The 24,763-nt window shown below is 35.6% G+C and overlaps 3 protein-coding genes across 7 annotated transcripts in view; 1 reads left to right on the top strand and 2 right to left on the bottom strand.

Moving 5' to 3' along the window:
• The window catches only part of Hip1 (Huntingtin interacting protein 1), a 38,438-nt gene extending 26,623 nt beyond the window's left edge, over nucleotides 1-11,815 (top strand). For 3 of the 5 annotated variants that reach the window (XM_076122325.1, XM_076122326.1, XM_076122327.1), the window contains 19 exons: nucleotides 374-551; nucleotides 870-990; nucleotides 1,359-1,466; nucleotides 1,765-1,883; nucleotides 2,009-2,105; nucleotides 2,440-2,503; nucleotides 2,734-2,843; nucleotides 3,383-3,483; nucleotides 3,787-4,195; nucleotides 4,621-5,733; nucleotides 5,809-6,171; nucleotides 6,601-6,751; nucleotides 6,923-7,077; nucleotides 7,274-7,394; nucleotides 7,681-7,907; nucleotides 8,267-8,508; nucleotides 8,765-8,994; nucleotides 9,420-9,577; nucleotides 10,225-11,815. In XM_076122325.1, the coding sequence (XP_075978440.1) occupies nucleotides 374-551; nucleotides 870-990; nucleotides 1,359-1,466; nucleotides 1,765-1,883; nucleotides 2,009-2,105; nucleotides 2,440-2,503; nucleotides 2,734-2,843; nucleotides 3,383-3,483; nucleotides 3,787-4,195; nucleotides 4,621-5,733; nucleotides 5,809-6,171; nucleotides 6,601-6,751; nucleotides 6,923-7,077; nucleotides 7,274-7,394; nucleotides 7,681-7,907; nucleotides 8,267-8,508; nucleotides 8,765-8,994; nucleotides 9,420-9,577; nucleotides 10,225-10,254 (4,097 nt within the window). In that variant the 3' untranslated portion in view covers nucleotides 10,255-11,815. The remainder of the gene's footprint in view (nucleotides 1-373; nucleotides 552-869; nucleotides 991-1,358; nucleotides 1,467-1,764; nucleotides 1,884-2,008; nucleotides 2,106-2,439; nucleotides 2,504-2,733; nucleotides 2,844-3,382; nucleotides 3,484-3,786; nucleotides 4,196-4,620; nucleotides 5,734-5,808; nucleotides 6,172-6,600; nucleotides 6,752-6,922; nucleotides 7,078-7,273; nucleotides 7,395-7,680; nucleotides 7,908-8,266; nucleotides 8,509-8,764; nucleotides 8,995-9,419; nucleotides 9,578-10,224) is intronic. The other 2 variants (XM_076122329.1, XM_076122328.1) reach the window with 2 other exon arrangements.
• Nucleotides 11,816-12,182: 367 nt separating this feature from the next.
• LOC142977826 (cold shock domain-containing protein CG9705) lies at nucleotides 12,183-14,682 on the bottom strand. Its single transcript, XM_076121920.1, has 3 exons — nucleotides 14,463-14,682; nucleotides 14,246-14,368; nucleotides 12,183-13,568 (listed from the first exon to the last, which is right to left on the bottom strand). Exons 1-3 carry the CDS (start codon nucleotides 14,567-14,569, stop codon nucleotides 13,415-13,417), a joined length of 384 nt encoding a protein of 127 aa, XP_075978035.1. The 5' UTR covers nucleotides 14,570-14,682; the 3' UTR covers nucleotides 12,183-13,414.
• A 1,598-nt stretch (nucleotides 14,683-16,280) lies between these two features.
• Nucleotides 16,281-24,212, bottom strand: Tbh (Tyramine beta hydroxylase). Its single transcript, XM_076122108.1, has 11 exons — nucleotides 24,053-24,212; nucleotides 23,541-23,764; nucleotides 23,160-23,300; nucleotides 22,550-22,816; nucleotides 22,045-22,194; nucleotides 19,258-19,390; nucleotides 18,829-18,995; nucleotides 18,293-18,475; nucleotides 17,715-17,902; nucleotides 17,197-17,353; nucleotides 16,281-16,757 (listed from the first exon to the last, which is right to left on the bottom strand). The coding sequence occupies exons 1-11, from the start codon at nucleotides 24,129-24,131 to the stop codon at nucleotides 16,662-16,664; spliced, it is 1,785 nt and encodes a 594-aa protein (XP_075978223.1). The 5' UTR covers nucleotides 24,132-24,212; the 3' UTR covers nucleotides 16,281-16,661.
• Nucleotides 24,213-24,763: the final 551 nt, after the last annotated feature.

Here is a 24,763-nt window from a genome sequence, read left to right as displayed (position 1 = left end):
TGCAGGAGCTTTTTCGAACGCTCGTGGCGCTAACCACCTCTGTACAACAGCTGGTAAGCGCCACGAAGCTGCGAAAAATCTCTTGTAGCGCGATTATACCACCTTCATCTTATTTTAGCGCTCCTGTATTACTACTATACTACGTGCTATTATAATTACTATTTACGACCACTGTAGATCCAATTTAGAGCTATAAGCTGGACAGTATGGGCCTATTTGACGCTACAAGAGATCTGTAGCCGCTTATAGAACCACTATACTTCTTACTAAGGAGCCTAAGGCGTTATAAAAATCCTTTAACCGGCCATTGTGCAGCTTGTTATAGCGCTTGTGTGCTAGTTGGGTAGTTATTAAAGAAATATTGTTGGTGTAGTGTTCGACAGCCTGGGCAACGCTCGCGCGAACTCGATGACGGCGAGCGGGCAGTGCCGGCTGGCGGCGCTGATCCCGTGCGCGCAGGACGCGTCGCAGGTGTACGACTGCAACGTGCGCCTGCTGTTCCGCCTGCACGCCGCGCTGCCGCCCGACACGCTCTCCGGACACCGCGAGAGGTCAACTAACGCTTATTCTCGTATACTCTGCTCCTTTTTGCTTCCTCATGTTAAAGCAAAGGTTTAAATATTCTGCTTACAATGTAGCAGATGTACAGTTAAAAGTTTTTTTTCAATAAATGTTTTTTTTTATTTCTGTAGGAACTGTTTTCCATTTTCTAGCGTACTACGTTAAAATAAATTAGCCAAATATTGAAGAAATAAGATAAATACTAAATGTGTTTTTAGTGCACAAATCGGGCAGTTCTCGAGTATTGCAGCTAGCAACACATTGAGCAATTTATTTTTTGTTATTTATTAATGTCGCCCGTCCATCAGGTTCCGGCAACAGTTTAAGAAGCTGAGCTCGTTCTACAAGCACGCTAGCAGTCTGCAATACTACAGGAACCTACTCACATTGCCCGTACTACCCACCAACCCACCTAACTTCTTACTACAGGTACTATTTTCAGCTAAAAAGCTGTTATATCAAAAAATTTTAATGACATGAAATTCAATTTTTTTTTGTTAGCGCTTAATGTGTCCCACTGCTGGGCAAAGGCTTCCCCTCTTTCCTTCCTGTATGTCAATCAATTCCAAAATTAATTTGACTCTATTTATTTACAATTGTTATAAGGATAGATATCATATGATTTTGACAATTTACCCATTACCTATTTAACTTGATTGTTATGAGGATAGATAACCTGATTTTGATTTAGTTAAATTTACCTCACATCCTATTTAACTTAACTAAGCGAATTGTCTTTCATTTCATCTTCATGTTGTTTGTAGATGTATTACAATTTTAAAATGTTTATTTCACAGAGTGACTTCGGCACATACGTGACGCCGGTGGTGTCTATACCGGAGCCGCCGCCTGATGAAGTAGACTCCGTCGGCTCTCTCATTGACACCTCCGACACTATGAGCCAGGTATACCACTACATTTTATTTAAAGTTTTACAAGAACTAGAGAATAACTGTACAAATATAATTGAATTTTCAGTGGAGCTAATAATTATTGCTGACGCTTCTAAGACAGTGAATTATACTGTAATGGCAAACTGATCCTCACCGTGCTTCGGAGGGCACGCCAAAGTCGGTTTCGGTTGTTGCCTTTTAAGAGCAGTCGTTAAGTCATATCAAAAGCCTTCAGGCAGCTTGACCAACTTTAACACTAGGTTGACCATTAACCATGCGATGAATGAATGAACTTTGACTTATTTTCCAGGCTCCTTCAGAACCCATGGAAGACTTCGAAGCTCGACCAACGCCGTCTCCACAGCCCGACCCCATCGTAGAACGAGATAGACTTATCGATCACTTGCAAAATGAACTGAAGAGAATGAGGTACAAATAACTATAAATAGATACTTTAAAAGTTACTCTGCGATAGTTACCTGAAGTAATAGTGAATTTTGCAAATTAAATATGTACACTAAATACCTTATTCTTATAAAATCTTGTTCAAATAGGTCAGAAGTGTCTCAACTGGTACAAGAAAGGAACACAATGCTAGGATCCATGAAGGAGCATTGTACGAGGCTAGAGTCACAACTACACAGTGCTAAGGTAAGTCTTGCAAAGATCAAGTCAATCAAGTTTTGCAACGAACATGTTAGACCCCGAGCATAGTTTAATTGCATTGATACTTTCTTATGTATTTTAAACATTATAAGGAGTGCGTGTACATACGTATACGTATACTTTACAGATGCATCAACCTGATTTGCTCCGATATAAAAAGTCATCTTACAGCGTTTATGACATAGAAATTTATTCAAAGGAAAAGAAATCTTATACCATTTTATAAACTTTACTTAGTTTAGTATTAAACATTTGTGCCTTGAAGCAAAGTGATTAAAATAAATTATGTCATAATAATATGTAATATTTTTGTAAACAGGCAGAATTAGAGGAAGAAAAACAAAGGGCGGAAATATTATCAGTGCAAACACCAGAAATTAAACGTAAGTATTAATACAAACCGTTATTTTATTTTGTTAAAATGTTTTCCTGTAAATTAGCTTTATCTTTTACTTGAACAAAAATGTGGCATATTTTTTAACATAGTGTTCTTTACTTCACATAGTATTTTTATAATATAGAACAAACCTTACATTAGGTTCCATAATTTTAGATGTTGACCTGTATCTTTAACCTACTGCCTAAATTACTCATATTAAATTATGTTTTGTAGAGAAACTGACGGAGACAGAAGAGAAAGCCAAAGTACAAGACGAGAAGTTCCAGAAGTTAAAAGGCGCGTACACACAACTGAGAGAAGAACACATTACTCTAATCAGACAGGTTTGTGTTGCTAACTTAAAAATCTACTTATGAATTACGAACATAAGACGCCTTTTTTCCAATAAAGGCATGCAAAGACTAACGAAAGCCATTTGTTACGTTTAAGAATCATCAATTTATTATTATTTAGATTATAAATATACTAGCTTTTACCCGCGACTTCGTCCGCCACCTGAATTTTCCCGGGAAATGCGTCATTTTCCCGGTGCAAAAAGTAGCCTATGTCCTTTCTCGGGTATCAAAATATCTCCATACCAAATTTCATGCAAATTGGTTCAGTAGTTTAGGCGTGATTGAGTAGCAGACAGACAAACAGAGTTACTTTCGCATTTATAATATTAGTATGGATTTCGATTAGTCAAATTGTGTGTAGCTGAACAACTCTTTCTTAACTCTCTTCGCTCCGCTTTAAGTCCGGCCTTGATACATATTTTGGCAGTGGGCAGGAAAAGAATGACAAATATCTACTGCTGCCTGGATTATTTTCCTGTTACCTTAAAATCAATATTATTTTTTATTGTAAATTGTTTATGTTGTAGAAAGCCGAAGTGGATAAATTGTCAGCGAGCTTACGAGCGGCGGCCGCGCAGCACGAGAGTGCCAAGTTAGCGTTGCAACAAGAACTTAATGATAAGCAGAAGTAAGTCATTAACTATTTATCATTATTACTAGGATAAATGTAACTCATTACTAGCCTACTATTGGACAAGGATCATCTTTTTCTACTCCTGGAAATAGGCCTGAGAAGTAATACAATTCATAATTAATTTTGATGACCTAATGATGAATCACATTCTTAATTCTAACCATTATTTGATAAAAAATTTTTTTTGAGATTCTTCTCTTATATATAAACCCATAAACTAGGTTTTCCCTGAATACACCAACTTCCAAATTTCTGCTGTGTTAAGTTACAATATTTAACATGTTTACCAAATTATAGGGATGTAGAATTACTGCAACAGAGCGCTTCATCGAGCGAAGAAGTAGAGGCTTACAAGGCACAAATAACGAACCTTCGCGCCGAACTAGAACAGTCCAGACAAAAGGAGGCTGAACTGGAAACAGTGCGAGCGTCAATGGAAGCACTAGAAATTGAACATAAGACTGCCACTAAAGAACAAGAAGAAAAACTAACCACAGTCACAAACGAATTGAAAGAAACTGCAGAGAATTTAGAAAGGATTAAACAAGAGAAACGTGAGAGGGAAGCAGAGTTAGTAAGAGTCAAAGAAGAATTGGTAGGACTTAGGGAGAAGAGTGGGGATGAGTATAAGAAGGTGGTGGAAGAACGAGAAGCGGCTTTGAGTCAGGTAGCGGAGTTAAAACAGCAACATTTGCAAGAAAAAGAGGTTAGTATGGTGTATGTTGTAAATAGTTGATAGTTGTATAGGCGTAGTTGCTTGCTTGTATAGGACTTGCATGGCGCATAAATTAACTTTCTAATATTTATTATAATGTTGATTCGTAAACGAAAAACTTAAGCATAATGTGATTTGAAAGGTAGTATGCTGCAATGCTGCAATATGAAGATAGAGGTAAAGTAATGCATATATTTTTATTTCACAATTTGGATGTCTGCTTATCAATCAAAGACAAGGTTTTGCGTTTATGAATCAATACAAAGTGTATAAAAATTAATGCTTTGTAGTAAAATCGTAGGTACTATTAAATACGTAAAGTCTTAAGTAACAATCTGTACTAATATACCTTTTAACATGACAATATGACAATCATAGTACGTGATACTCATTTCATATTGGCTTTTATTTACTAGGAAGTTGATAGATTGAATAACCGCATAAACGAGTTACAATCAGAAAAAGATAGTTTACAACAGAAAATTATTATCACTGAATCGGACCATGCCGCTCAGCGTCAGAATTCGTATCAAGAATTCAATTCTAAAACTGAAGAATTAGAACAAACTCTTCAAGAAAAAGAAACAGAAATCAATGAAGCGTTAAACAATCTTGAGTTCTTAAAACAAGAACTTGAATCAAAAACTACAGAAATATCCGATCTTCAAGGCCAAGTTAATGAATTACTTGAGTATAAAAAGTCCTCTGAGACGCTAAAAACTGAATTAATTGCCGAAAAAGAGGATATATTAGGAAAAGTTAAAATAGAACACAGTGAGAAAGAAGAGGTCCAAGCAAAATTAGACGAGAAACTGGCAAATATCGTGGACCTCGAAAATAAACTGAAAGATCTTGAAAATAATAAAAACCAAGAGATACAAGATATAAACGATAATTTACAGAAATTGTTAGAAGATAAGAATAACGAAATTGATGAACTCAGAAAGCTAATTGATGAACTGTCTGAGTTAGGCGATAAACAAAAATCTGAAAGTGACTCTTTGTCCCAGCACATTACTGTTCTAACGACAACTATAGAGATTAAAACTACTGAAATAACAGAACTTACTGTGAAACTTAATGAAACACTAACCAATTTAGAAGAACAAAAGAATCAATACGAGAATAAGTTAAAAGATTACACTTACGAAATAACAATACTTAAAGATAAATTACACAATTTGTCTGAGAGTAAAGATGAGATCATCACTAGTTTGAAAAGTATGATAACTGAGAAAGACGAACAAGTGATTGCTCTCAATGTCGAAGTCACTAAAATAGCAGAAGACAACGCTCGGCTTAAAGAAGAATTGGAAGAATCACAAGCAGAAATAGAAATAGGTAACAATGAACTGCTCTCTCTGAAGGAAGAACATGAAAAGATAGTTGAAATTAATGAAAATAATTTAGTGATGAAAAATCAAGAACTACGAGAACTCCATGACAAAGTTAATGAAGTCACTAGTCAGAAAGTTGAATTAGAAACTGAAAAAGAAAAACTTACTACCGAATTTAGTTCAGAAAAAGAGGTTTGTTTAATACTAGTTGTTTGTTTGTGACGTCTTTTAGTTACATGATACCTTAATCTAATTGTTTTTAAATAGGTGTTGGAAAGTAAAATCTCTGAACTCAACCAATCTTACGAAACGTTAAAGAAAAGCCATGATGATTTGAAGTACGAAAAAGAATCCTTATCGATTGAACTAAGCAATGATATAGAAAAACTCAAACTGGATTATAAACATATGAAAGAGGACAAAGACAATGAAATTATTTCGCTAAATGACAAAATTGAAAAATTAGAAGCGTTCTATGATAATCAGATTTCTCAAAAAGATGAAACTATCAGTCAGACTGAGGGTAATATACAGAAAATGAGGGAAGACTTGGAGGAACTACAGAAACTAGTGACAAAAGAGAGAAGTGACATGGACGTAGTGTTGTCTGAGAAAGATCGAGAGAAACAGGTTAGGAACACAGTGACGTCTGAGTGGCCATGTATCAACACGCTTAGTAAACTGAAACATTAACTTGGTGGTGGACGTTCAATGTATTATGTGTTGTGTCGCTGTGAAAACGATCGTGTAATCATATGTCTTGGTTGTGGTCTTCAAAGTAATTCACCGTTACACTCTATGTTTTCTGATATTGTTCTTATTCCGATGTGTATTTGATTAGTTGCTATATTTTCACTATTCTCTTACGCTTCTAGTTCGTTATATTTATGTATTGGCATGTTACAATATCTAAATCGCATGTTTTATTTCTTTTCCTCCTGCGTCTACGTAACTTCTGCAACGCTGTGCATGCTGGATGCATTTCGGACTGCGCTCTTGGATTCGCTTGGAACTTGCGACTTGCGTTGAGTACTCCTTTATCTCTCTATGGTGGTATAGATGTTGGAAAATAGACTAGAACACGTGGAGACTAAGAGATTGAACGCCGAGTGTGAATTGCAGGATTTGTTGCAACACAATACAGTGCTTGAGGCCGATTTAGCGGCCGTCAAGAAACAGTTGGAGGACGCGCAAAAAGCTTTGGACAAGCGTTAGTATAATTTCATTTTGGTAAGCTTTCTGCATCATTGTAAATAAATATAGGGCTTGTTACTCTATAGCACTGTTTTAAAACACGAACATGATTTTTCTATCGGGCTGTCACTGCTTTTTCTCATTCAATATTTTTGTCAAAATACTAACTTTGTCTTTGAATGTTCAGAGACGAGCAGGCTAGTGACGTGTGCGGGCGAGGCGGCCCTGGAGGTGACGAACGAAGCGATCGCCGCGTTCGAACAAGCGAACGCTCACGATTCCATCAGCGCCACCGCTGAACTAGCGGCCAAGGCGCTTGAACAACTAGCCAGGCATAGTGACGTAAGTTATCTTAAATTATATTTTGATATAATTTTGCCATAATAAATCGCAGTATCATGTTATTTTTTAATGTTTAGATATTTTTACCCTTTCTTAAAATCCGATTAATTGTACTTTTTGTGACAAAACCTAAAAGCAATGCTGAAACCTAAAGTTTATCTGTTAAAACAGTGTAAAATGAGTGTATTTTTGACAGGTATCGGGTAACGAAGAATCAGTGGCGAAGTGCGCGATATTCGCGGCGCACAACACTGCACAGTTGTCTGCGTACGTCTCCGACGTGTCCAATGTTTCACGTGATATCGAACTTTCTGACAGTAAGTTATTCAACTACCCTCTATACTATTTCAAATGAGTAAAAGTTTCTTCGTAGACACTAGTAGACAGTATATTGAAACCGATTTTATCATTTAAAAGTAAAATAAAAAGCGCTGATTTAATTTTTCATCTAAATATATTACAAAGTAAATTACACACTTATTGTGTAATTTTATTTTCTGCAATTACTTGCAAATGGCAGCTACAATAACACTACACTTTCTATTAATTGTCAGACAACACAAATATACCTAAATGACATTCTAATCCACCCTTTACTTTCAGAACTAAACAACGAATGTCGCTCAATGTTGACGGCGACTAAAGTCTGCCTGGAGTCCATCAAGAGTGGTTCCATAGTGAGCTCGTCATGTTCTGAAGCGCAAGGCATAGTGCGTGCCATGATGACGTCAGCGGCCGCCGCCGACAGACACAACACGGGCGCGAGGAGCGTCGACGACGAACTCGCTGATATGGACCGAGCTATTGAAGAAGCTGCCTCGCAGATTGAAGTTAGTACATAAACTGCCTTTTTCAAAATATCTAATAAATAACTTTGATCATATTTCTTGAACTAATGAGAAAGAGACTAGATTGAGATGAAGTTCAGATATTAACCCAGTTAGTATTTGAATCTCATCCAGACTTTGTTGGTCTATTCAGCTGCTATTTAGTTTTGCTCAGACGTTATCCCGAAATGCGGATATTATACTAGTGTTTATCTTGAATGTGTTTGATCTAGTATTACCATATACTGTACCAAATTTTTTCAAACACTTATTTTTATACATAACAAAGGCAACAGTTTCTTGTCGAAATGGATCCGTCTGAACATAATGTTGTTATTCTAATTGACGTTCGATTTCCACAGAGTATGTTAGCGGCCACTCGCGCGGGTGACTCAGGCGTCAAACTGGAAGTGAACGGCAAGATTCTGGACGCGTGCACCACACTCATGGGCGCCGTCAAGATACTGGTGCAAGATGCCCGTAAGCTGCAGAACGAGCTCGGAGACCCCAAGACTAGGCAGAAGATGTACAGGAAGAACCCGCAGTGGTCCGAGGGACTAATCTCGGCGGCTAAAGCTGTTGTATTTGCGGCCAAGTTGCTCGTGTAAGTTGTAAGATTTTAATGTTAAAGAACTGCGTGGATCGTTCATATTCTACAGTTTTTAGTTCCAGTTGTCTGATTTTCTACAGTCAGTGAAATAGGAAAGAGCATTTTCGTCATTTAAAGCTATGTATGTAGTTTCTTAATAAAATAGTTCATTTGAAACAAAATTTCTCGAGTTACTTATTTGTTAGAGGTAGGAAAATTCCTGTCAGTGAGTTTTTGTAAACCTTTGTAACCTTGATTATTTGTCGTGTAGTACATCAGCGGACGAAGCAGTAGGAGCTTCAGGGCAGGTGGAGGGCGTGTCGGCCGCGGCACACGAGGTGGCGGGCAGTACGGCGCAGCTGGTGGCAGCATCACGAGCCCGCGCGCCGCCCGAGTCCCCCGCGCTGGCGCGCCTCACGCAGGCGTCGCGCCACGTGGCCGCCGCCACCGGGGCACTCGTCGCCGCCGTCAAGGCCGGCTCCGCACTCGTCTTGGAACAAGGTATCATCGCAGTACTGATATAATAAAAAAATCTTTTCCTGCCCCACTATGAGCGTCTCTTCCAGGAATTAGAGAGGGGTTAAACGTAAATACTGCTATACTGACTGTAAAGAACCGCTCCAGGGCACTATATCTCTTCTGCTCTGTTTCGAAGGGCACCCAGAGGAACGAAATTTCATTAAGATATTCTATGTTTGACATTCTTCTACAAAAATAAGTCTGAACAGTCATAAATGTGTTGTCTTAAGTTGAACCCAAAACCAGTTGAATAGAAGGCAAATTCTTACACCACACAGACTATCAGTAACACACTACAATTTAAGAATCCCAATAACAAAGAAACGCGTTTTATGATCTTAAAAAATAATTTTACTACAACAATTCCTCACACCTATTTAACTTTTTATTACATTTTGTCTGTACAGAGGCGCTAGACACATCAGCACTATCGCTAACAGCGACGCGGCGACTGGAGATGGAGAGCAAGGTGCGCTCGCTCAAGCTGGAGACTGCGCTCGACGCAGAACGTGCAAGGCTTGCGGCACTGAGGAAGAGACACTACCAACTTGCACAGCTAGAGGAGGTCGGTTTTTACTGCCACAATATTACTTTAGAGCAGTGGTCCGTGGACCACCGGTGGTCCGCGGAAGTCAAAAAATGGTCCGCGAATGATTCTTAAATTTAAAATTTTCAGGATGATTATTACACATTTTTAATATGCTTACATAGTGGTCCCTGCTAACAAGAATAATATAAAAGTGGTCCCGGACTAAGAAAAGGTTGGGAACCCCTGCTTTAGAGAGATGAATTCCATACCGATTTTCGTTTCCTATATCTTTTATTTATTTGGCACAATTTGCTAAACATTTTGAATTTAAGGTTTGTCTCATTCTTAAACATAGGTAGGTATATCTTTTGAATTATACATTTTGTCCTCATTACATAAAAGGAAGAAAGAAGAAATTTTGAATAAATAAATCTTGATGATTTGGCGACATATACGTAAAACAAGTCAGGAACGTCAGAAAGTCGCCCAGGTCAGCAGATAAGGAAGGAAAGAAGGAAGACCTTTGTCCAGCATTGGAATGAGCCACTTTTTAAAATCTTCCATTTCAATTATTTAATTGGAAACAAGTTTTGATCTGTCACTTCATAGAGATGATACACGTTGAGAATCCGTTGTTCTATGCATGTTATGTCTCAGTATTCTAAAAACTATTTTTATTACAGAACGGGAACATGGAAAACGGCAAAGATTGAACGAGTTAGAGACAAAACGTGAAGTAATACAGCTAACATGACTGCTGCAGACTTAGTAAGCTATTATTCAGTTCATTGCGTTTACTTTTACATTTATATCGCATTTTTATACTGTATACAACGAATTATTGACATGCTTGCCTTGCTCAGTTTCTAATATAACAGACGAGAGAATAAAAGGTAATCGTTAAACGTCTTCCTTTGAAGACATTCAATTGTAACGTAGAAATAGCGCTGTATATCAGAGTGACTACTCAATAACTAAAATTATAACCATTTGGGCTAACTTGTAAGCTAGTTAAATTGTAGATTTCATAGCTCACGATTCGTAATAGTACGTTTACATGCTTGGCGTGTTTTGCGGTACGTATGTATGTATATCATATTATAAAGATACTAATATATTCAACGTTCGTGTACAGGGCGCAAATGTATGTATACTTTAGCTTTTTAAACATAAAAACATGATATAAGTACCATAAAACACGCCCGGTGTGTAAACGCTCTAAAATAATTGTATTGTCCATATTATTATAAAAGTACTATGTAATGCGTAGATTAAAATGTATACGGCTCAGGGCTTATTTCACCTCAGTAAATATCTTGCTATCTTTTCTTATTTATTTTGGAAGAGAGAGACAACAAATTTTACTTGTTTGTGGAATAAACAAGCACATTATGTGGTAGTAATAATGTATTGATGTACCCTGTCCATTGACGTGGCCGCGACAATGCTGGCTCACCTTGAAGTAAGTGACGTATAAATAATAAGTTGCGGTTAACGTTAGACTGAAGGTATTCTGTAGAAATAGTTTATTATTAATGGAAAGTAATAAGGCCAAGGATTGTAAACGTAGGGTATATGAATACGTATGGATGTGGACCTAAGACGTGAACACACTAGTTTGATACAAACACGTAGTTTTTGTTCTTATTACTAAGAACGGATCATGTTTCTTGCATTCGAATAGATATGGAAAATACACGACTGGTTTACAATTTCAAGTTAAACAACAAACGTAGCAAAAATGTTCTAAGCTACGAAGTTTTATAGTGTACCTACAACTACATTTTCTAAATAACGATATTATGATGTCATTATTAGTGTGTTCATGTCTCATAGGAGCTACAGAAAGCAAGCATGCGTAAGGCTCGACAAGCCTTTAAACTGGTCCGAACCCCCCGACAATTGAGTACGCATGATCACGAGACATTAAGCTTTAAGTGACGAGACTAAGGCAACAACTGTGAATTGTCTATGTACCTATATGTATAGATATTTTGTAATTAATCGTGTAAGCTCTACATGTGTCTATGACATGGGAATTGAGCCGTGTGAGGCGTGTCATAAACACATTCCAATTTTTTTTCTATAGAACTAGGTTAGGCGTGACATGAATGTGCCCTCAATATGGCTAATAGTAATTATAGTTCTAACTTTAAGTGTACCTAATTGATTTATATACCTTTGAATAGTTTAAATAATGGCTGTCACGGCAATTTGTATTATTTATTCATTATATTTGATATCTACTAATGAAATATACCTATGTCAAATCTATTACATCTTTTATTCAATTTCATCAATAATTCAACTGCCTTGATTTTCTTTTGATCGATATTGTCGGTGTTTAATATTTACATTTCAATGTGTGTTCACAGGAAATCGTGATCCAGATTTCTACGCATACTCGATGTTGACGTTAACACATGTTTATGTCCAAATAGGGATCGATTTATCTAATCATATCCAATCTAATAATATATGTCCCGGCGTGACGGCCGGTGTTTTTAATCCCAGTCAGAACTCGTTTGACGGTCAACGAACTGCAAACTCGAAGTTGTTATCTAAATCTGCGACCTTGTACGATACCGCCGCATCATTTATCACTGTAATGCGACGCTCAACACACAATAAAACAAACAAGTTTGCTTACACATATCCATATATTCGCTGTATTAAACTAATACTGCTATAAACTAAACAAAGAAGCATGGCGACGCGTTGATTAACATTAATAATACACTTCCTGCACACAGGAATCAGGGACACTACAGTATCAAAATATATTATTTCAATAAAAATAACAAATTATTGTTATTGGAACTACCAAAAATGCTTGAGCAGTGGAATGCTGGGTTCATACATGCGATTATATTTGCGCTTACAATACAAAGATTCGAATATCGGTAACTAAGGAAAAAAAAATGTTATTATTATTCATTTGCCGGTATGATAAACAGAACATTTGTTATACATTTGATTTGTTCACATCCGGCATCTTATTTGTGCAAAATTACAAGCTACAATCATTATAACCATTGCATTGTATTTTCGTTTATGACATTAAGTACAGTGTAATACCTGAGAAAAGTAACATTAGGCCAATATTGTTGCAGCTCAGTCACTAACACTATCATATTCATTATTGTAAAGCTAATTATTGGTGCAAGAAGCCATTAACCGTTCACTGTGTGAAATACAACTGATATCAAAATCTTAAGACGATGGTAAAACCCTCGAAAATTTAGCACCACAAGTTGGCTTCTCACTATATTTAAAATACTGAATTTGCAATTAATATACACACGCAATTGTTACAACCTTGGTCTTTTTGTCATGATTAAAAAAATAAATGAGCAAGTTTTAGTTGAGGCCAATAGATACAAGGGTACATACAATAAAGACATGTACATACAATTGACGAAGTTGCGCTCGATTCTGACGACACACTTAATACGGCACAATGCACAAGCAGCCCTCACTTCTCCATTATATCATGGACCCAAAGGTTTCTGTTAAGTTACATTTATTAAACACTGTATATTAACCATACCATTGTTAGACAAATAGACGTTGGTTGACCTCTCTTGTAAACAGAGGTAAGATACATCCAAAAATTACATTGTGTGTATAATTAAATGCGTAATTGTTTGAATTTAATCATGTCTAATCAGGAAATGGTGTTAATTTTTTTCTCTACAGTGCATTGAAGTGAGGACTGCCTGCTATACGTTACACTAAAAATTAAATACAATTGGCATAACACACATTAATACGATAGGGTTAAGATATGACACGAGAAGAGAGATTTGGGCAGCAAGTGGAACTTGCAAATTATATTGAAGATGGTGAGGTATGTTGTGTGGATGGATTGAGTTACAGTGGGGGCTCGTCCCACTTCAGGTGCTTCTCTGGTGTAAGATGGACGATGCGCACATGGACAGCTTGGTTCTTCTCAAATTTTGGAGGAATAGGGCAAAGTCGGTATATCACTTCATCACCTGGCAGCGGAACATATTCACCTTCGATGCTGTGAAAAATTAAAACATCAATAAAATTGTTTAACTTTTAGTTTTTGAATTACAGGTTAAAGAATACCCACTTAAAGAAATAATATGAACAACAACAGGTATAAAAAAATTCAAATAAGTAAAAAATATAATACAGTTCAATGTCAAGTCATAAATTGATGCTAAGAATAGCAGCAAGTTCTAAGATCACATGAAACACATGTTACTAATAAAGTCATATGATTGACCTCCAAATGTATGGTAATGTAAACATAACGCCTTCCAACATATTCATTATCAGTCTCTAAATGGAACAATGCCTTATTGTAAACACACTCACTTCACTCAATTTGTATCTGCATCGTAAAACATGCAATGTAAAACAGAATTATTGTGTAAACTAAATGTGTTAACTCTAAATACTAAATTAAGTGATTTTATAGTACGCAGTTGTGATTTCCGTTTCATTTGTATGAAATCTAATAGGAAGCTTATAAATAACTACAAAAATATTCGTCTTTTATATTGTGTGTAATATTTAATTGATAAATTTTGTTATTATAAGTCTATAGTATAGTATATAGTTACATTATTATTATTTAGGAGAAGCTAGCTCATAATCTATAGAGTATTAAATAAGACAATCAAAAATATATTTCAAATTTAGGATATAAATAATTATTTTAAATTTTCTTACTCAGAGATGTGTACAAAAAGATCTTCGCCACCTTTTTCTGGAATAACAAATCCGTGACCCTTTTCTCGGCAAAAAGATTTAATTTTGCCACTTTCAAGCGGATTGCCTAGAGCTCTTTCTGACCTAAAATTAGAACAAAGTGTTACATAAAATACTGTACTGTAAAAAAATAATTCCTGCATATTTGAAAAAAAAAAGTGTTTTAATAAAAACTTACGTCGAAGCAGTCCGGTTTCGTCGCGTAATTATCGGACTAGGTAATTGCAAATGGGAATTTGTTTTATTTGGCGAGTCATCACTGTTAAAGCCGTAATCATTGGACATGATTACAGAAAAGTAGTTCTTTTTCGAAAGAAAATAACTAAGTAGAACTCCACAAGAAGGAAGAAAAACAAAATGTCAGTCAATCGCGTAGCGTGAAATGTCAAAATCAAGTGAACCGAGGTGCGTTCAGAAGCCACATATTGTTCTGAGAAACAATCACATACTTAATTCCTTTTGTGTTATTTTTATTATACTGAGCAGTAAAAGAAAACGAATATTTTAGATTTTTCTAAGGTATTTTAATAATATACTAGTTATTGTAGTCTAGTGACACAATTAATTAAAATATTGGTGTTTGTGGCTTTAGTACGTTAGCTACTAAAACATCAATAAACATTATATTATTATTTGCCTTCCTCACCACATACTATTTTTATGTATTACCTTACTCTGGTGTTTATACGTTTACATAAATATGCACTTTATTTTTAAATTAATTATTAAGTAATTTCACATCAAGATAGCTACTGAATTTAAGTTTTTAACTACAACGTTTTAACTACAATTTCACCCTCTACCATTAAAGCCATGACATTGTACCTATTAAAATGTGTTCCAGGAATTCCAATCAAATTATTCCTTATTCACTTTCAGGCTTTGATTTTCTTCTTTATATTATTATTTCTTCTATATAGTATTTTTTTATTGGTTCAGCTTTATTTAGCAGGTAAAGCGTGACAAACAGATAGATAGGAGACTTACATAGATATGAAGGTGCCTATTATAGCCATTTTATATGATTAGGTATTCAGTTAGGTAATACTTAAGTGATGAAAGTATGAACTTGTAGTTACTTTTTGACTTTGCATAGCTGTAGCCCTCTTGTGATCGCCATAGACATTTTTTGAAAATATGAGCCATTTTTCTGTAATCAAATGTAATTCTATACGCTACATATTTATAAAGCCGTAATATAAATAATGTAAGTTAAGAATGACAGGTTTTTGTTTGCTAACCTTTGGTACCCACACAAAACCAATCTCGTGTGCGTCGAGCCTGAGATTTCTAAGTGCCTGAGGGTCTCCAAAAAATAAATAGAAATAAGTTATGAATTTAATGCAGGTATAACACCCGATCGCTTTGAAACGATAAAAATTTTGTCGCTATAATTAGCAACTCACCGAATTTTGAGACATGGCAGAAACACGAAGCTAAGCGACTTGTCATCTCTCAAAAAGTCGCGGATAAACTGCGACGTTCTTCCTAAAAAAGTAAATAATATCATCGAAGTAGGTAACTTGTACACAGACTTACATGCTCTATAAAATATATTATTGTTTGTATTCGTCGTTGGGTGCCTTATATACAGGGTGTCCATTTTCCATTTTTATGCTAGTTTTACTCAAATTATGTAGGTGTTAAGGGTTTCTAGACATTTCTATCCAGGGCCTGCTTCACAGTCACAGCTTATATTTAAGTCTCGTATATCCTAGGTATCTGATAAATAAAGTGACTGATACCTAAATATGTAGTAGAGGTAAACCCTTGCGTTTGTTTTATTGATAAATGTTACTGTTATTGAATCTAGTTGAGTCTTAATCAAGAACGAGAGCAAAAAAAACAATTAGATATTTGTTACAAACCTATTACAGTCTCTATTTCGGGACCCATTGCTATGTCAACACACTATTGGTGAACAGGTTACAGCAGCCTAGATATTTAACTTCATGCTTATTGGGCATCAAATAAAATAAAACAATAGTTCTTTGTTTTCTAACTTATATTTTAAGAACTTCTATGGTACATAAACATTTTATTGCACATCATTATCACTTCTAGCCTCTTGGTAAGGTTACTATACATAAAACATTTCGTATTGCGATATTTAGAGTATTTAGTTATAAGTGGTTTTTGAATATTAACTTATTATAAACATGTTATTCATTAAAGATCTTATATACACAATAGATTTAACATTATTTATTAATCAATAAATAACTACTTTAAAATATCTAGCATACATTACATACGTGATAAAGTAATAAGCGTAACAATTTTTGAGAATTTTTGAAGTCATTTTTGAAGAGTTATACATGACTAGAACAAGTTAAATTGTAATTGAGAGCTACATAGTAGTTTAAATGTATTGTTTTTATTTGTCTACGCCATTGTACATGTCAGGACAAATTCTCTGTTCTGCTGGTAGGGGCAGTTTGATTCTTGGTATCGGTATGCCTTCCCAGTCACCCTGCAAAATACAAAAAAGGCTTAAGAAAAAACGACACAATGCAAGTGGTTCTACTACCGTAATTTTTTGTCTCTCATAAATGTTGCTTGACAAAAAGATCTTGATTCTATCCCACATTACGTGGGGTCGGCACAACATACCGTAAACATGCTGTAAAGAGACTTGGCTATTGTTTTTACAACGAGTCCCCTGTCTAACATCAACCCTTTTCGGGTTTTGTCGTCCGTTTATACAAAAATTACTGTTTTTTTTTCCACATAATACCGTTACCTTTATATAAGGGACCACATGATCCAGGAAAAGTCAAGTGCAGACGGTGGATACGTTATATACACAGTTTTAAAATCCATAAAAAGCGATGTTTGCTGCTAGGACATTTAATCAGCCTCATCAAAGAATAGTGATACGTTAAAGTCCTAAGTGTACCAGCTAAGTGTACCTGAAATCGTGATCCATCAGATTTGTTGCACTGCATCGAGATGGGTGACTCGGTGTAGAGAGCGTGCAGAGTGTTAGCTCTCAAATACGTCCAAGGAGTGATGGACAAGTAGTTGTTACGAGGTGAATTCTTGTATGAAATAGACATGTTGTCCCATCTGTGAAACAATATAAGTAATATACATAGCAAGTCGTTTTAGCTTTTAATGGGACTTTGTAAACTTTAAAAATGAAAACGAAAACAAGGCACCTAAATATACTTATTATTAATTTTCGGTATTAAGTTGATGCACTGTTGTTATGGTGAGCATTTTAGACGATAATAATGGCCATAACACGCTACACATCAATGGTTTGTTGAGTTCAGTTGATGTTGCATACACAGCTCCAATTAATTTTGAAGGCTTATAGTTGGAAAGAACTCATACCATCAGTGGACAATTTGTCTACACATTGGTGGAAGTTTGGGAACCGGCGGCCACCGCCAATTAATTTAAGATTTCATAACTAAAGTCTCACCGGTGTTCAAACTTGAAGTAGTTCTCCAGGGCGGCGTTAGACACGGCGCTCTTGCACACCTCGAGGTCGGTAGCGGGGTAGTAGTGCATGTAGTTGACGCACATCTCGTCTGTGATCGCGTGCCCGCCCACCGTGGCGTTGTCCTTGTCTTCTGTGTTGTACACACACGTTGTTTCTAGGTAGTCACCCTTTTGAAGAGAGATGATAACATTATAATGATGAGGTAGAAATTACTTTAATAACAGTCCCATTGTTAAAATGTCTTTTCCCGGTTTGAGAAAGGGCGATAGGGAAATTAATTGTTATTTATTTTGATGAGTGATTCCTCTGGCGTAGAAAATAGAGTTGAATCGTATTAACCGTGAAAATCATTTTATGTATCGCGATATGGAAGCTTTTCTTTTAATTTGCATTCCAATCAGAGTTACCAGTGGTCTCACTAAAGCCGACAAACAAAAAAAATGCGAGATGCATTACGTGGATGTCTCTGTAGCATACCAATACTAAATGGTGTCCTATCACCGCAGTTACGAAAATAGCTTATTAAAACCGTTATAAAAACATGTTTATACTCTTACAGGTAAAACTTTCACAGGTTGATGAAGGATCCTGATCTCTTGGAAATGTGTGGAGTAGTGCATGTCCTTGTTGAGGTACGGCAGTTCGACTCCTTGGCGAGAATGTCTCGTCCACACGGCTATGCCGGTCAAGTGCGTGTGCAACTGACTGCCGAACACCACGATACCATCTGTTGGTAGAGCCTGGAAGTAGAAACATTGCGTTCATTCTATGTCATTATAAGATGTAAATACTATTTTAGTTAGTGGATAAAAGTAAGGGGTGTGTTTTAGCCATTTGTGATTTTAAGGAGACGGGGTAAATTATTCGACATTTAACGATTTTAAACTCTCGTGACGTTTACACATAATATAATAATGCAATGTGTCTTAAACGTGATTGAATATGAAAGGTTAGGATAACTTATTTGCTTACACGACGTTTCGATCGAATTGCATCGACCGTGGTCACCAGCAGTCTAGCTTTTATTTTCAATCGTTTTCCCTATAATATTATTTAATTTTGTCAGTTTTAATATTAGAGTTTATTCACTTACCACTCCAGTGCACTGTGGGATACAATATCCAGTAAGAGGGAAAGCCTTCTGTCGGCCGGGGATGGCCATTTTGTCCGTGTATTCTAGACCCAGTTCCATGATAGCCGCGTCGAACTTGCGCCTCTGACCTGTGATGTGCAGTGCTATGCCTGAACTGTCTACCCAGTCTGGAAGAAAATATTATTATAATTATTTTACTAATTTTTCCTTAATCTTATGCAAACATTTACTATAATGAAAAACAAATATACGCTTTAAAAGTATCCTTTTGTCTGCTCCAAAATTTCTAACAGCTGCATTTTTTTACCCGATACTATAAAATAAATATAGTGCCATATACTAGCTCCTGATTATCTACAGGATAAAGGCACTTGATATCGAAGTTAAATTATATTTACAAATTATCTTCTAGTTTACTTCTCAGTATACCTTTTCTCAATTCAGGATTGTTATAATGTACTTCAAGCATCAGATATTTATTGGCTTTCGGTCCTCCTAAAGGTAGGCCAGCTTCCTTCGGGTATGTTAATGGAGGTGCACCCATCGCCCAGGCTGCTTTCACCTGCAATTATCAATATTTTATTAATTGCAAACAAGAATCTAACATGAGGTATTTTTTACGAAGGACTCAAGCTGCTGTTGAGGAATATTTTAACTGGCGCAGTGGTTAAGGTCGCCACGCCACTACCAATACGTCGCACAGTGTGTTATAAACCCTATTTTTGTTTCGTCGTCTTTTCATTGAATTAATCGATAGAGTATACCATTCTGAGGATTAGAGTAAAACTCCGGGATCGCTAAGACTTGTACTTTTTTCGTTATTCAGTGTCAAAGTTCCGGAATATCCGACTATTGAAAAACGAAAAAAAATTAATTACAATTTAACGGAAGTACTTATTCCAGAATTTATTTATTCTATCGAAAGAAGATATAGTAGCCGACCATTCCACCAATTCCTGAAGCTTTAGCATGAATAGGTCGAGAGATATGATTTTTTTTCTCATTTTTCGTTTTTATTTTTTTACTAGCTGACCCGCGCAACTTCGCTTGCGTCACATAAGAGAGAATGAGTCAGAATTTTCCATGTTTTTGTAACACTTTTTACTGTTACCTACTCTGCTTCTATTGGTACTCGTAACGTGATGATATAAAATATGCTTTTTTTTCACGAAAAATATTCTCAAAATATTTATATCTCTTAGTATAACGAAGTCGCGCTAAGGCATATCCGCCATCAAAACAGTTGCCATGGCAACGGAATTTTGTTAGTTCAATGTCATTATAATACTGATTTTTCGCGACTTCGTTGAATTTTCTGAATTTTCCCGGGAAATGCGTCATTTACCCGGGGTAAAAAGTAGCCTATGTCCTTTCTCGGGTATCAAAATATCTCCATACCAAATTTCATGCAAATTGGTTCAGTAGTTTAGACGTGATTGAGTAGCAGACAGACAGACAGACAGACAGACAGACAGACAGACAGACAGACAGACAGACAGACAGACAGACAGACAGACAGACAGACAGAGTTACTTTCGAATTTATAATATTAGTATGGATTCATCTAAACCGCCGTAGTAGGTGGTCATTCCTACATCAAAAAATTGCTAATACTTTCTTTTATTTGCAGTATTAGTTCTAAAACCTAACTCGTTGGTTTCCAGGAGATATTTGAAAGTTTAGTAATATCCGAAATATCCGCATATAGGGCTGCCACTTCAATCAAAATTTAATAAATTTATTTTTATAAAGTTTAAGCTTTTATATCACGACCATAACAAGATTTCATAATTTTATTTTGTGGCTTAAAATGGCAAAGATTGGGTAATTTTATAAAGGAAATTAAAAAACAAATTAAGAAATTGGTATGAAGTTGATTGATACATTTATTTGGAATCTGTCTATAAATTCTAACTCAAAAGACTCAACTTATAGTAAATGAAAGAAAATCCTTTCCGATATCTCATAAGTATACCTATAAATCAACATTTAACATAAGTACTATTACAACATTTTGTTTTTTTTTTTCAAAATATTTTTAGTTATATTATTTAATTTTACAATGAAATAAATTAACTAAAAATATTTTATAATGATTTACAACCATTTTTTTTTAAATCTATTTTATTGTAATTTTTGTGGTATAACAATTTTAAGAATAATTTTAAATGTATTATATATATCTACATGAATTATATACCTATCTATAATTTTAAATCAAATTTTATCATGTATGTTCAATTGTGTCGATTTTTTATTTAAAAAATACGATAAAATTATTTTCGTCAACAATTTATTTATTATAATTTATACACATATTATGTAATTATATTTGTTGATTTTTTTTTAAAGCAAAATCAATGGTTGTTCCATCTGGAGTTGGAACAATTTTAGGGGACTGAGCGCCAGTCAACCTTAATATCGTAACCGTACTCTGCACTTCAACAACCTCAGTAAGGCGTGACTGAGGTACGTCGTGCAGAACTACGGCCGGGGGGCTTGCCTTAACTTTTTTTTCAAATAAAGGTTTATAATCTTATATAATTTTCGGATACTCGAAAGTGACAACCCTAAGTAAAATTTAAAATTTCAAATATCTCCTGGAAACCAACGAGTTAGGTTTTAGAACTAATACTGCAAATAAAAGAAAGTATTAGCAATTTTTTGATGTAGGAATGACCACCTACTACGGCGGTTTAGATGAATAAAAAAATAAAAACGAAAAATGAGAAAAAAAATCATATCTCTCGACCTATTCATGCTAAAGCTTCAGGAATTGGTGGAATGGTCGGCTATTATATCTTCTTTCGATAGAATAAATAAATTCTGGAATAAGTACTTCCGTTAAATTGTAATTATTTTTTTTTCGTTTTTCAATAGTCGGATATTCCGGAACTTTGACACTGAATAACGAAAAAAGTACAAGTCTTAGCGAGCCCGGAGTTTTACTCTAATCCTCAGAATGGTATATTCTATTGATTAATTCAATAAAAAGACGACGAAACAAAAATAGGGTTTATAACACACTGTGCGTCGGGAGGTGGTTCGATACCCACGCGTAACAATTATGTGTGCGATCCACAAATAATCGTTTCGGGTCTGGTTGTACCCTGTGTCCGGTGTTTGTAAAAGTCCCCTCGACACAAGAGCAATTTATGTGCGAGAATTGTTGTTTTAAAGGAGAAGAAGGAAATTGAAATTAAATCTTTATCTTACCTTAGAACATGTCTTGGTAATTTCAGGTCTTTCAGGAGCGAAGCAGTTGCCTTCATAAAGAGGAATATCTTTATTGGGATCCGAGTCGCAGTAGAACACTTCCATGTGATGCACCAAGCCTTCATTGCCTTGTGTGATAGTAGATTCGAACTAAAACATTTATGATTAGGTTACTTTAGAAATAAAAAAAGAATATTGTAAGGTGTTGTATATTGAGTACCGTCACCTTAGGTACAAATTTTTAGAAATCCGCGATTATGGATGCCGAAGCTTAGTTTTTATTCCAAATTGTTGCAGTTTTTCCACGTTTGTAGATGCGGATGCGATTATCGGCAGCACCCTTGCTACTAGTAACCTTTTACTAAGTCAATACATAACACTTTTTTAGTCGGGAATCAAAGATGAGATCAGTAGTACCTACCTACTGCTATTTCAACCTTAAGTAGCTTAAGGGCAAGTTACGTAATAGATACCTACTTATTATCTTGTGGAGATAAATTCTTACCTGAATGATATGGTGGACCTTTTTAGTAATAAAATCTGGAAGTTTGACCACTTTACACCAGTAGGTGGTATCTCCACCAGGCACCTTAAGGTTCTTATTCGTTATTCGCAGATGATAAGCATTGCCCACTTTAGGGCTCCCCATAGGAGTGAGCAAGCGAACTCTGATGAAACCACGGCTGTGTGATGGAGTGCAAGACAGGGAGAGACCTTTAGATGAGAACAGCTTGTCGTTGCCGTGTGCCCAAATAACGTGGACTGTTCCGTCCTGTGGAGAATAAAGAGGAATTAAGTATGTAAAAGTAGGAAGCTGAAACCCTCGGAGTTTCTTCTCCTGAAGTTCTTTTGTAAGAAAAGTTGAAGTTAAAGTAAGGGGTTGAAATCGGTTGAAAACGTTTAAGACTTGATGTTTTAAGGGCAATCTTTTTTTTCTTTGTTCATTCTTCGTCAGGCAAGTTGCACTTAAGTGATAGGTCGAATAAAACTATTTTACTGCGTTTGCGTTAATGTGTCTATTTTTAATAGAAAATTTGATGCTTATTAATCCTTATAAATTAAATTAATAAATATTTACCTAACAAGAAAAATTATTGTCTTAAAATGTTACTTACTTCAATGATATAGTCATCGTTATCACAAGTGTCGAAGAATCGTTCAAACACTATACTTTGTGTTTCTTCATCCAAATAAAATCCATCGCAATCTTGCTTAGGATCTCGTACTAATCTTCCGTTATCATCTGCGTGCATATCCTAAAATATACACGTCACCTTTGAGCTGTACGAAACTATTATTATAACATTATTTGTATATATTAAGTACGCATAAATTATAGATTTTAAAATAAATTAGCTAAGGTATATTTTTTTCATTATGTGTGGACGCAAGGCCTAACCCCTTCCTCATTCTGGAAGAAGACCCTGGCCCAGCAGTGGGACATTAATTAATGGATCAATTTTATTTATTTATATGAGCTGCTTCGAGTTACTTACCTCGAAATGATGATTTCCTCTATAATCGGTCCAGAATAGGCAAACATCAGAATCGTTGAATTTACCGCGATCAGAAAATCCTAGAGCGAACCAATTGTAAGCCGGGCCTTTTTCTGCTACTACTATTTGAAACTGTATCTTTCGTAAGGTATAATCCACTCGCCATTTCAGTAATATCTCGCCGTTGGTGTCCAATACTGATTCACTCTCGGCCAACTGGTGTTCTAGCGAGGAAACGTACTTTAGAAACAAGCATCATGACTCTATGGAATCTTAACATCCAAGCCATAATCAAGCCTAAGGTATTGCGTCCTGGACTTGAACTCAAGACTAATCGTCTTTGACAATTAATAAATTTAACTCATAATTTTAAATAAACTGATTAAAGGAAAACTAAACAAAGCTCTTTTCTGCATTTTGGCTTTATATTAGTCAAACTATTAGACACTGGTAAACTTTAAAGCATTTTAAATCCGTAATTCAGACCCTTTAAATAAATGTACCAAACTTACCTGCATTCTTATGAATAGTATAAGAATAATGTGAACAAATGAACAGTGACAGTATCGCGATGATACACTTCAGAGCCATCGTTCTACCACATTTCAGTAAAGCACTCGATCAGTGGTGTGCCTAGTTCGCGCGTACAGGAGACAATGAGTGGTGGGAAGCCTTTACCCACCACTATGGCTATAGATATCCTTATTGTGGTTCATATTGGCATGCCGAGAGAAACGGTACGTACTTAGTATTGAGATATAGCACTGGTACACTCGGGGACAAAATGAGTTGGATGTTTTTATCTTTTGAGGTTGATTTTATTTTTGAACAACACCTACCTATTGAATATAGCCAGCCAATCTTTAGCGTCTAATTGTCTGTAAAGGTATACTTCGAGACTGATCCCCAGTTTCTCCATTTAACAATAAATTGTGTTAACTAATCAAGGTGAATTTGTGGCTGTTGATTTCATGTATTCGCTGTGACTTTATATCAGATTGGTTAATTAGCACTTATCTTAAGCTTAAGCTTAAGTTATTTTTATTCATTTTAGATAATGTCGATACGATAAAATTTAGCAAAAAGCTTTAGAAAATATCTACTAGAAAACAGTCGATCATGTCAATAAAAACAAAAGGTCAGAAAAACGAAAAAGTAAATTTTCTTTTCTCTCTCTGCCTGTATTTCAGGACCACGTGAGAATATGCTTAGTAAAGCAGTAC

Source organism: Anticarsia gemmatalis, chromosome 13 (genome assembly GCF_050436995.1).
Source record: "Anticarsia gemmatalis isolate Benzon Research Colony breed Stoneville strain chromosome 13, ilAntGemm2 primary, whole genome shotgun sequence".
Taxonomy (NCBI): Eukaryota; Metazoa; Arthropoda; class Insecta; order Lepidoptera; family Erebidae; genus Anticarsia; species Anticarsia gemmatalis.
This window is presented reverse-complemented; position numbering and strand designations above follow the sequence as displayed.